At 40.3% G+C, this 12,515-nt stretch overlaps 1 protein-coding gene across 2 annotated transcripts in view; it reads right to left on the bottom strand.

The window, feature by feature from the left end:
• Tph2 (tryptophan hydroxylase 2) overlaps positions 1–11,821 on the bottom strand; it is a 102,911-nt gene extending 91,090 nt beyond the window's left edge. The window contains exons 1-4 of one of the 2 annotated variants that reach the window (XM_035451292.1): positions 10,482–11,821; positions 7,778–7,927; positions 4,952–5,135; positions 4,743–4,843 (exon numbers count right to left, since the gene is read on the bottom strand). In XM_035451292.1, coding sequence (XP_035307183.1) covers positions 4,743–4,843; positions 4,952–5,135; positions 7,778–7,927; positions 10,482–10,586 — 540 coding nt within the window. In that variant the 5' untranslated portion in view covers positions 10,587–11,821. Of the gene's footprint in view, positions 1–4,742; positions 4,844–4,951; positions 5,136–7,777; positions 7,947–10,481 lie in introns of both variants that reach the window. The other variant, XM_027392395.2, reaches the window with a different exon arrangement.
• Positions 11,822–12,515: the final 694 nt, after the last annotated feature.

Here is a 12,515-nt window from a genome sequence, read left to right as displayed (position 1 = left end):
CTAGGTAAATTATTATTTTGCACACTATTCTTTAGGTTTTCAAGTATCATTTACAAGTAATTGATCTTAACAAGTTAATCTTAGCCTAGTCATTAAAACAGGTTTAACTTGTTTAACCAAATTTTAATTACTGTGTGTAAACAACTAATAAATATAACATTTATTAAAGACTCAGTCACTCCGAGTAATTATCAAATCCCCAAATTAGTGTGAATTAAAGAGGTTTTGCTGTGTTTATGACCACACCATGCAACACTAGAAAGAACCCCAAGCGCTAAGGGCAGGCTAGATCCATTCATCCCACTAAGGGATTCTCAGTCAATGTGTCTTAGCCAATTGCAAGATTTTTATCTAAACCATAAAATAATTTAAAAAATACTTTTATCTACCCTAATCCACTTGGGAAAATAAATATTGAGTGTCACCTTTCAGTCACTTGGACTCCTGAAAGGACTTCCTGGCTTAACCATCTCTCCTCAAATCAGTGGGCTTCTCAGAAGCCACGAACCACAGGGGACAAGCAAGAGTGTAGACTCACTAAAATAATAATAATAATAATAATAAATAACAACAGCCCAGTTCTCTTGTCTACCTGAAAGAAAACGGATCTCAAAATCAGAAATCTCCATGGGGCTGTGTGCTAGATATAACTAAAGAATCACCTTTCTTTTTTGGAAAAAGCAAAGAGTAATGGAGGAGGGAGAGAAACACCTCCTCAGATCACTCTAAAGCCTGGTAAAAATGAGGTCACCCACACACAGTAGCCTGCATTTCCCAATCCTTGAATTTAGAATTCAGATAGTTTAAACCAAAGGCTCTTAGGCAGGCTTGCAAAACCCTAAAATGCCTATAGGCAAAGCTGGTGACCATAGTTACCACATTTACAAATGACTCTCCTGCTCTAGAGGGGAGAGAGAGAGAGCTAGAAAGTGGGCTCTTCACCCACTAGTAAAACAGGCTACCTGGGGTGGGGAAGCTAAAGAATCCCAAGCACATTTATGCTTCAAAATGAAAATAGGCCATGAAAATGGGAAAGAGTTCCATGAAAAGCATAGCATCTGTCCCCTGATTCCTGCCAGGCTGGACACCATGGCAACTGCATCATAATCTGCTGGCTTCTAGAAGAATCTCAACTCTCTCCTCAGCAAACACCTGCACCTTTTTCCAGGGACTCGAGATTCGCTCATCATGCCTCATTAGCCTAGAGTGTCAGTGATTACAAAAATGTCATGGGGGATCCAGAGCTCCCTGGATTCATCCAAGGACTGGCAAAGTAAAAGGTGCTAGCTAGCTGAACCAGCCATTCCAGACACACAGCATTTTTTGGCCACCCATTCTGATCTGAAGCCAGGGATAGGGTACCAGATAAAAATACAAGATGCCCAGATATAATTTTAATTTCAGATAAACAACAAATTTTTCCAATTTTACTGGGCAACTTTACATATTTATTTGTAAAAGTCTGGTGACCCTGGCACCCAGAGAGAGCCTCCTGTACCCCCAAATTAAATAAAAGTGAACCCTAATGTGCCCAATTCAATTTATGCTGCCACTCAAGTAGACATCTCAAACAGCTCAACCGGGTGTGATACGAGAACCATTTAGGAAATTTTAATAACACTTCAAACCTGGCCCTTTCCCCCAGAGGTTCTGATTTAAGCTCTGAAGAGTGAGGACATAATTTTTAACTTCCCCTCAGATGATTGAAGTGGGACACTATGGTGGAGCACTCAGCTAGGACATTAATTCTCACCGTTTGAGCAACCAGAATCTTCTACAGACCTTTCTCCATGCCGGAAAGCCTCCTTCCCTGGGCTCCCAGGGAGCATCTTGAGGTTCCCTTCTTTCTTTCCTTCTTCCTTTCTCTTTCTTTCTTTTTTTTCTATCTGAAGAGTGGACCTTGAACCACACCTTGGAAGACCCCCTTCCAAGTTCTAAGCCCTGGCAAGTCAAAAACATAGACCTATATCCCCCAGTGTGAACCTCAACAGGGAGCTCTCAAGAAATACACTCTTATACCCTTGGGAATCACTGTATTTCCCAATTTCTTTGTCTATTAAAATTTGAGAGCCATGGGCCCATATATTTAACACTATAAAAGCAACACTGCAGCAAGCTTCTGCTTTGGGGCCACCAACCAGCTCTCCAACCACGATGAGGAGACTTATTACTAGATTTGAATGCCCAGCCTAGCTTAAGCATGCTTCTGGCTAGCTCTCTTAACTTAAATTAACTTGTTTCTCTTTATCTACCTTTTTGCCTTGGGGTTTATTACCTTTCTTACTTCTGTATGTCTTAATTTCACTGTTTCTCTGTCTGGTACCTGCCTGGCTTCTTGCCCCGGGCGTGTCCCTCATTCTTTCCTTCCTTTGCTTCTTTTCAAGCCTAGCATTCTCCTCCTATTTATACTCTCTGCCTGCCAGCCCCACCTATCCTTTCTCCTGCCTTGATATAAGCTGTTCATCTCTTTATCAGACCAATCAGGTGCCTTAAGGCAGGGAAGGTGAAACAGATGCAACACATCTTTACAAAATTAAACACACATCCTTACATCATTAAACAAAAATAACACACCTTCACACTGTTAAAGTAATATTCTGCAGCATAAACAAATGTAACACATCTTTGCCTAGTTAAAATCATATTGCACAACACAGCATGATTTATATTCCAAGCCCTCCCTGAACAGTCCTATGGCAAGAATCCCTGTGTCTGTCCTAGAACTGTAATCATTCTCTCGCCACTAATCATTCTCAGATGTAAAAAGTGCTTAGACAACTGGCCCATCCACATCAAATAAAAGCTCACAAAAGCACCAACTTACCAATATCAGATTTTGCATAATAAACATTTGGTGTGCTTATGAAAGTGAAGATACGTGGTTTTAAAATGACAAGAGACGTAGGGAATTGCTAAGTACTTGCAATTATTTCAAGTGGCTGCACAGAAAATAAGTGAAGGTATCATAAAGCAGGTGTAATTGGGAATAATGGAATAAAATTAAGCACAGAAAAAATTTACTCTTGATGTTGGAATACATTTTGTTCACAGCAAGGTCAGCAGCTCCTGTGGTGGTTTTGGTCAAATGGCTGTACTTCTTCCTCCAGGTTAAGTAATTTTTAAAACGTCACTAAGGGAGGAATGGGAGGTTCTCCAAAGTGCCTCTGCTGTCTACATATTGATCTGGATGGTTTAATACAGCATTTAAGCACTTCCTGTTGCCAAATTGCCTTTCAGTTGCTTTATTAACTGAGCTTTTCAAATACCCCTTTGAGGTCAATAAGAATTTGTATTTCCACTTTTTACATTAAAAAACCCTAAGAGGCAGAGGTATGAGGACCTCGCCAAGGTCACTCTGCAAGTTAGCATCTGGCATTGTGCAATCTTGATCAAGGTCACTCTGCAAATTAGCAGCTGGCATCCGTGCAGCCTCCATCCTCCTAATTGTTTAAATCAGCTTGCACTCATTCCAGCTCGACTGAGAGAGAGGGGCAACAACTAAAGTCTTCAGCAAAGATTACTAAAGTCACTGTTTAACGAGTTTTCTGTTGCTGCGGCATGAATGACTGTGATTTTTTTATGCTATGCTGCAAATACAACACACTGTGTCTGTGTTATTTCAGCTTTTTACAAATAATGAAATACTATTAGGTGTGTTGAACAGTATTTATTTGAACGGTATATTTGAATTGGTTTGAATTGGTATACTATGCCAAAAGACTACTTTGAATGAAATTTTGTTCATGTTGAACTTGTCGTGGATCCTGAACTGAAGAAACATGGACTGTTTAAAGCAAGGTTCCAGATGCTGTTGATGCTGCAGTCCTATGCTCACACTTAGGTTCCACTATTCAGGGCACAGTGATACAATCGCATTCTCAGATTTTTCTCCATTGAAATAGGGTGAGTTTCTGTAAGCCATGTCCCTCATAACACAAAGGCTTCTACTAAGCATGACGGATCTGCCTAGATTTCAGTGTTCTGTGTATCCACTTCTAGATGCTGGGGGAGGGGAAATGCTCATAATGAATGTGTATATTGCTTACCTCACTGTACTGCATTCTGGCCATAAAGAAGTTCCAGATCTCTTGTGTTAAATAAAAAAACTGATATAAAATGGGGCGGGGGAGAAAAATGGGAAATGCTTACCCAGGTGTCATATTTCTCTGAAGATGGTCACTTTTATTGGAGTAGAGGAGGAAATGGTGGTAGATGGATGTGGAGAAGATGTGGGAAGGGATGCCTCTTCCATCACAGCCTTATTTTAAAACCCTTCTGCCTTTCCATTGAGACTGAAGTCAAGCACATAACTCTACTCTTAACTACCTCCAGTCAAGGAAAATGGCAGGAATTTTATTCTCTCTCCGAGCCCCATCACATCTAGTCCTCCCTAGTTTCCCAAAGGTGTGATCAATTTCAGTTCCTCGTTCTTCCAGGGGTCACCATCTGCAAGTATATTTTAGGCTGTCTAATTCCACAGGAATACTCTCCAGGGCATACAATCTCCTCCTCTACCCAACCATTTTATAAATAAACTCTATGTGAAAATGCCATCTTTCTAACCTCCTTCCGGCCAACACGTGTACAGGGAAACTTAATCATCTAAAAGTCTGCTCTCAGTTGTGGGGGAGAGATATAAAATTGCTCTTCAATGAAGCATTATGGCACAGAACACAGCACAGCATCTGGAATGTGGCATGGCTTAGAGAGGACAGGTGAAAGGGATTCTGCTAGATACTTACTGGGTGGTCAGCATCAAGCTCGGTGCCATACATGAGAACTCTATGAGAGCACCTGTCTAACTCAGAGATCTTCCGAGGGAACCACAGCACATCCTCCAGTTCTGTTGAAAACAGGGCAGGTTCAGTAACATTAGCTCATAGGTTGCACTTTTTCCCCTTTGCAACTTTTGTCAGATTGAAAAAATCTCACAACAAACAAACACCCTTGCCTTCTTCCTCTGTCCAAATGTTCTCGGGCGGATTCAGCGTCACAATGCTGGTCTGAAATTTAAGCAACTGGATGAGCTCGTTGAATTCTGTCTTGCCACATTCACAGTCCACGAAGATCTCAACTTCAGAACTTCTTCGCCGGGATCTCCTGGATTCGATGTGAACCATGTTGACATGTTTTTCCTGTGGAAACATGAGTAATAATATCTCTGGTCATAGTGAATGAAATGCTAGTCTTGTGCAGTTATCAGAGGTGAAGGGTCAAGTACCTACAGAAGAGTACTGACTATGCTTCAGTTGATTAATACATGAGAGCTTTTCCTGCTACTGTTTTTATTAATAAAGGAGACTAGTTGCCATACCACCATGTAGGTTGTCCTCTCTCATAATAAAAAGGGGAGGGCACTGAAAACATATAAAAGACACTATAAAATATATCCTGGTTGCATGCCTGGTTTCTTAGAGGGGCCCACATCCCACAGCTACTGATTGAGGATTGACAAGGAGATTAGGCTTGCCTATTACATTACCATAATGTAATATCCTAAAATTTGTATTTCCATACTCTTGAAAAACACAAAATGCCATGTCTCAATCTTACAATCATAAAAGGCTTATCTTTAAGTAAAGTTTAAGAATAAAGCAATCATATAGCGTCAGACATGATAGCTCATGCCTAAAATGCCAACACTCGGATGGCAGAGGCAAGGAGGTTGGAAATTCCTCTAGGCTACACAGCAAGATGTTTTTTACATATGACAATAATTTAAAAATAAAAAATAAAGCAACTCTTTTTTTAAAAAAGTGAATAATAAAAATGACAGGCAGAAAACAGAGGGTGTGCAAAAATGCCTAAGTTTTGGAAAATAATGATCAAAGCATAGCCCAAATTTTAGGGAAACAAGAAAAGCACGCATGAGAGCATCTCCCAGGCAAAAGGAAAACAACTCAAGTGCAGTGAAGAGGCAGAAAACAGTAATAATACCCCCTAAATAGGACCACATAGTGACACTCTTTGGCATCCGCCAGGCTAGCTTTATATTCTGTCATTTTGTGAGTCTTGTTAGAACAGGCTATTCCAGGAAGAACAGGAACTTTCATGCTTAAAATGTGGTTTAGGGGGTTGGAGAGACAGCCCACTGGTTAAGAGCACTGCCTGCTCTTTCAAAGGTCCTGAGTTCAATTCCCAGCAACCACATGGTGGCTCACAACCATCTGTAATGAGATTTGGTGCCAAACACTGTACACATAATAAATAAATCTTTTAAAAAACGTGGTTTAAGTTTCCTGTTGGTATGCCTTTCTCCTTTGTGGATTATAGATTCAGGTCTTCTCTCCATGCCCTGCCATAAGCACACAGCTCCCCATCCCATCAGGGGCTGCACTCTGGATTTCAGCACAGTTCGGGATACAAGCCTAGTTCTCTTTCTATTAAGCCTTTCAATAATGCTATATTTTATAAATTGGCTAATATAATGAAAGTGGGGTTAATATTAAGTTCAATGCCCAAGAGACTCCACATTCATTGTGTCACTTTGGGATTTTAATGTTTGGTTGAATCAGTCCAGATATTTTTACACCAGGGCACTGAGGTCCCAATGGGTTAAGGGGTTTATCTAAGGTCCGGTGACTAGATGATGGCAGAGTGCAAACTCAAAGTGCAAGCCCCTTCTCCAGGGATTTTTCCACTGTACCCAGGTGTCTAATTGAATTGGCTTGCCTTTGGGCATTGTATGGACACAGCTCTGCATGGCATAATTATATATAAAATACTACTCCAGATTTCCATTAATACTGTTTATGGTACCTGATCCTTTCTTCAAGGCCAGAAGGGTATGAGGAAACATATTCTGAATCAGGTTAATTCCCCATATCTGATCATCTAGAGGCACCACAAATGATGCCTCCTGTCTGCATTTAACAAAACACTCTCATATTATTTCATCCCAACAACCCAGTTAGGTAGGAATTATTATTATTGCCATTTTACAAATGAGGAAATTGAACTGGGGGGCAGGTAATGGTTAGCCAACCAAGCCTAGCACAGGTCCAAATCTACTATACAACAGCCCAAGGCAGCAGGAAGAGTCAAATTCTTCATCTCCCAACTCTGCCTACCAGCTGTTGCACCCAACAAAACCCATTTGTAAGGTTTTTGTTTTTGTTTTTACTTAATGTAGAGGAAACATCAGGTGTACAAGGCATTACTCTTCACCCAAGCTCTGTGTTTAGGACTAACACAAGGATTTATGCCAGAAACTATGTCATACCTTCTATAAGATACTCCTTCATTATGTATGTATGTATGTATGTATGTATGTATGTATGTATATGTATGGACAGGAATTCAGCTTTACATAACACATTATTAAGGAAGTGGCTTGTTCATGTATCTCACTTTATGCAATAAATATGCTCTCATTACACCAGTACAGTTCAAATTTAGTAAATTAAATCAGGGGAAAGATGCTTGATATTTCGAAACACCCTGGGTATGAGCGTGCATGCGTGCGTGCATGCGTGCATTCGTGTGTGTGTGTGTTTGCATGCTCAACCGAAAAGCTCACATTTCTGAATTACGGACTTTCTTACCTGGCAACAATGTACAAGGTTCCTAATGGGCTAACTGAATTAATGAATCACAGTTCACTTGAACCTGTTTATGTCACTGTTGGGCAGAACAAACTCCCCTTGAAAAGCCTTGTTCCTTTGAACCTTTCCCAGAGATCATCCAGAAACAGATTCGGGAATGCCTTCAGAGCAGACGACAGGTCTGTAGCCAGGCACACAGGCACCTACAGTCAATAAGGGCATTATGCCTTTACCTGAAAGAGTCTCAGTGCTTTCACCAGCCCGCCAACTTCATTCTTCAGAGAGAACACAACTGCTGTCTTGCCACTCTCTGTAGTGTCGCTGCTGCTGCTCTCTTTGCTTCCTTTCTTGTCCTCATTTTTGCCAGCATTAGCTTTATTTAGCTTCAAGAAAGTCGAAGCACAAAAATCAGTTAGGTTCCAGAGGTTTCCATAATTTTATTGGTCTAGAGATTCCACTGGAATGCTGGAAGCCCCACCCATCCTACAAGCTCAAAGTGGAGTCGCTGTGGCGCTCAACTATCTGAAATACTAGTCTAATTGATGCTGAGATACTCTTTGCACTATTTCAGGGCAGTGAATAGAGAATTAACTTAAAGGAACATCAGGTTTCCTCTAGTTTGAAGGTGACAAAAACGTGATTATCATTAAGTACAGAGATTTTTCAACCTTCCTAATGCTATGATCCTTTAAAACAGTTCATGTTGCGCTGACCCCAAATCATAGAATTATTACCATTGCTACTTCATAACTGTAATTTTGCTACTGTTGTAAATTGTGAAATAAATATCTGATATTTCTGATTGTCTCAGGCAACTCCTGTGAAAGGTTTGTTTGACCCCAAACCGCAGAGGGGGTCATGACCCACAGGCTGAGAACCGCTGAGAAAGCATAAAGTAATATATGTGGACAATTCCTGCCTTTCTTTTCAGGCTAATTTTGCAGCATGAAATCTGATCTTTTATCTTAGTTGGTTCATCTGTAAACTATATTTCATTAGTTAATGCACCAAACCTAAGAACAAACATAGTTTTGACAAAAGCAAGAGTAGCTTCCATGAGGTCTCTAAAACAAAAGTATTTATTGCACTCTGAACACGTCAGGGATGGGAAAGGATAATTTCTCCATTGAGATCCACATTGCCATCACAAACCATGAATCTGAACCTTCCTGTCCACTGAGGAAGTCCATGACATAACAGTGTGCCCAACAAATCCCTCTGTGGAAAATTGATTCTGGAAAGTGACTAGTACATTTCAGTCACAAACAGAACAGGCAGTTGGAATGGCAGAAGAAGAAAAAGACCCAGCTAGCTAATCATTAGGAACAAACCAGAGAATCTGAGTGATAATTAAGTTCTTCTGGCTAAAGATAAGAATAACAGACTCTAGCAATTCATAATGCATCACAGAATTGGAGAAACAAAGCTGGGAACTTTTCATTCGACAGACAATGTAAAATGATGATGGTCTGTTTTGTACTCATTACATATGAATGCAGAGTTGGGCAAACAAAGAACTGTCTCCCTGGCTAATGGTGGGATAACATAATCACACCAGTCTACTACATCCTCAAGGAACTGAGACCCACACATTTATATGTACCCCAGTGAAAAGTGATTTGCCGTTATCTTCCTTCAATTTCTCTACTGGCTTTATTTTCACGCATTAAGATTGCCTCACTCGCTGAATTTATATGTAATAGGAATGGATATTTTATTATTTATGACTTGAGGGAGAGAAGTTTATGCCGACATTGGCATTTGACAGTATGTTTAGTCATTAAAAGCTCAAATGCCTTCATAGTCTCAACATCTGCTTCAGCTTCTCCACACAATCCCCAGATCTCATATGTCTAAGGAGCATTTTTATGTGAAAGGGTCATACATTACCCATAACTAAGGTGTGTGTGTGTGTGTGTGTGTGTGTGTGTGTGTGTGTGTGTGTGTGTGTGTGTGTGCTTTCCTCCTAGCAGTCTAACTTCCGAATTCCTCAATTTAACATCTCATCCAAATATTCATGATACTTGAGTGCTAGGAAATCTATTTTACATTTTGGCCTCATTTTCACAAATTGATTTAAATAGTGCTAAGAAAGTTACTGGAACTATTTTTCAACATTTGTGTAGTAATAAGTAGAATGCACATATTTGGAACTAAGGCATTAAACTTGATTTTTTTTCCTCTGACAAGCTGAATTTGGAATCTGTTGATAAACAGGAAATACAATAATGAAGCATCCCCTAAAAATTTTAACGACAGAAGCCTGGATATATTTTTTATTTCATGTTAGTAAAACAAGAGTACTTTTTTATTAACTCTCATGACTATTGCTCAAATTAGGATCTAAACCTTTGCAAGAACTCTAGCTTTACAAATACTGTTCTTTAATGTCAATATTTTAAGTAGAAGAATATGTTGCAGAAAAATACTGGAGTATTTTTCATTATTCCATCAATTAAACTTTAAGGGAGGAGGTAATGTGGCATGCAGGAAACCTTCTGAAGGGCAATGGTTCCTCTTTTATTCCAAAACCTGCACACATTCTGTGTTTAAAGACAAGTTTTGAGGGGGATATAGGAAACAGCACTGTCTTGTAGAAACCATAGAAACATAATTCTTTCTCCCAAATCTTTCTTATCAACCTTTCAATTTCAATGTTCTATACTTCGAGGGAGGAGTGAATTTAGGACATTGGCTCACATAATCTTTCATTCTTCAGGACAGAGAACTTCATTTTCTCTTTTAGGGAAGTTTATCTCCCAGCAATTCTCCCACCTGCTTTCCTTGGTGGAGAGCTAAGGCAGACAGAAGGGAGGTAGTGAGACAAGACCACAGAGGAGGGAGTTGAACTGCATGCTTACTCTACAGCAAGTGTCCATATGGTGAGGTTAAGACAATTGCTGCCCTAGAGAACACTGGAGAGTGCCAGATACTCACTGTTAGGCTGCCAACTAGCTGATGCTCTTCGGGCACTGCTGAATCCAGGGACAACCCTCTCCTGGCCCAGTATTTACTGGAAAACATCATCATTGCCGGCTGCATGGATCCCGATGTAATTTTCTTTCTCAGCAGCAGGGGGGATCAGAGGGGTAGCCTTGGCAGAGATGGAGGAGGAAGAGGCCAGTGACAGCCGCCTGCTCGGGGCGCTGTCCAGAACCCTGGTGCTGAAGAGCAGTGTGCTTCCTCCCTCCCTGTGTTCCTTTATATGAGGGACTGGGGACTGATGGAGAGCTGATTAGAAAAAACTCATTTCTGGTTGCTGATGGCCACAGTCAGATTACAGACTGAAGCCTGGGGTTATCTGTGCCCATGATGAGATTTGTTTGTTTCATAGGTCGAGTAGCTCTTTGGGAGGAGATGATGGAGAACAATACATCAGGGTTTTTCTTTTTTTTTTTTTCCCTTTCTTTCTTGCAACAAAACATCAGTCCTCTAATGTTAACTATCAATTCTGCTACTGGAAAGTCACTCTCAGTCTTTCACTATGAAATTAAGGGCTTTATGCCTTCTAAAAGTAATAAAATGATTTCTAAAAGGTTTTTCTGCAGTCTAGCGTGTTATGATAGACAAACTTTGCATGTGTGTCTATGTGTGATGGCTTTCACAAGAGGTCTGTTTCCAAAATGTGTGGTGTCTCCATGTAGAAGGAAACTCAGGCTATTGTACTGAAAAAGAAATGGGAGGCTTGGACTTAGCCGGGACACTAACCCTCTAGAATGCTCTTCACTGAGAACTATATGGAAACAAAATGCCCATAGACCCATAATTCCCTTGACACTTTCAGTGACTGCCTCTCCATCTGTGACTTGATCAGATCCAGCATATTGACAGGCATAGACAAAATTATATTTGTACTCTTCCAACATTGGAAAGCTTGCCAATCCTTTGGAGAATGGAAAATTCTTAACCAAGTATATTTGTTTAACTGGAGAACTAAACAAAATCTGGGACTTGTATAGTGTGCTTATATAGAAAACAAAATGAAGACTCTTCAAAGCAAAACTGTGTGTGTTAACATTGACTGGATTTTAATTGTTTCTGGAGACATAAGGGTTTATAATCACTTGATCTAATTCTGGAAATAATCATCCAGCTTGTGTTTCCATTGAAGACCAATGCTGAAAGGCAGTAGAAAAAACAAATATTAATAAATTAACTGAAGTAATCATAAAAATCATAGTTGACATTGCTAGGTGCCTAATTTTTGCCAGTTTCTATTCTGAACACTTTTTATGCACTTTTATAGGTCAAACCATGATCAGTTATAACAACACTTACAGAAAATTACTGACCTGTGTGTGTGTGTGTGTGTGTGTGTGTGTGTGTGTGTGTGTGTGTGTGTGTGTGTGTGAACCACACAACCCTCTTTAGAGAAGCTTCTTCTTGAAGTAGATGGTAATTAAGCCAGAATCAAAACTGGACAATGTACAGAGAATGAGGAACCTAGGAGTGCTCAAATCTAAATGGAATGGTTTTATTTAATCCTTCCCTTCAATGTATCAATGCAGAAGAGGAGGACAGAGTGTATGAGCTAGTGATGATGGATGTCTCCACAGAAACAGGATCATCCAGACACTACAGGACCAATACCTATATAGTCCCATACAGACAGTGACAGCATACACAGGACCTGCACAAATCCAAGACAGACAGACAAAAGTCCCAGCCCAGTGAAGGGAAGTGGTCACAAAGTCCTGCCCCTAGCCAAGAAGCTATTTGCAACCAATATTTGCTAAGAAAGGGAAAATCTGTTTTCGCCAATCATCACACTGCAGGAGAGGTCTCATGCCCAGAAGTTGGCCAACTGTGTGTGTGTGTGTGTGTGTGTGTGTGTGTGTGTGTGTGTGTGTTTGTATACAAATTCTTTTTGTTTTAACTTACTTTTTTGTGCTGGTTTGTTTGGTTTGGGGTTTTTTGGGGGTGGTGATGGTTTGGTTTGGGGTTTGTTTTTGAGAAGGAGAGAGAGGGAGA

This window comes from Cricetulus griseus (genome assembly GCF_003668045.3).
Source record: "Cricetulus griseus strain 17A/GY chromosome 1 unlocalized genomic scaffold, alternate assembly CriGri-PICRH-1.0 chr1_0, whole genome shotgun sequence".
NCBI lineage: Eukaryota > Metazoa > Chordata > Mammalia > Rodentia > Cricetidae > Cricetulus > Cricetulus griseus.
This window is presented reverse-complemented; position numbering and strand designations above follow the sequence as displayed.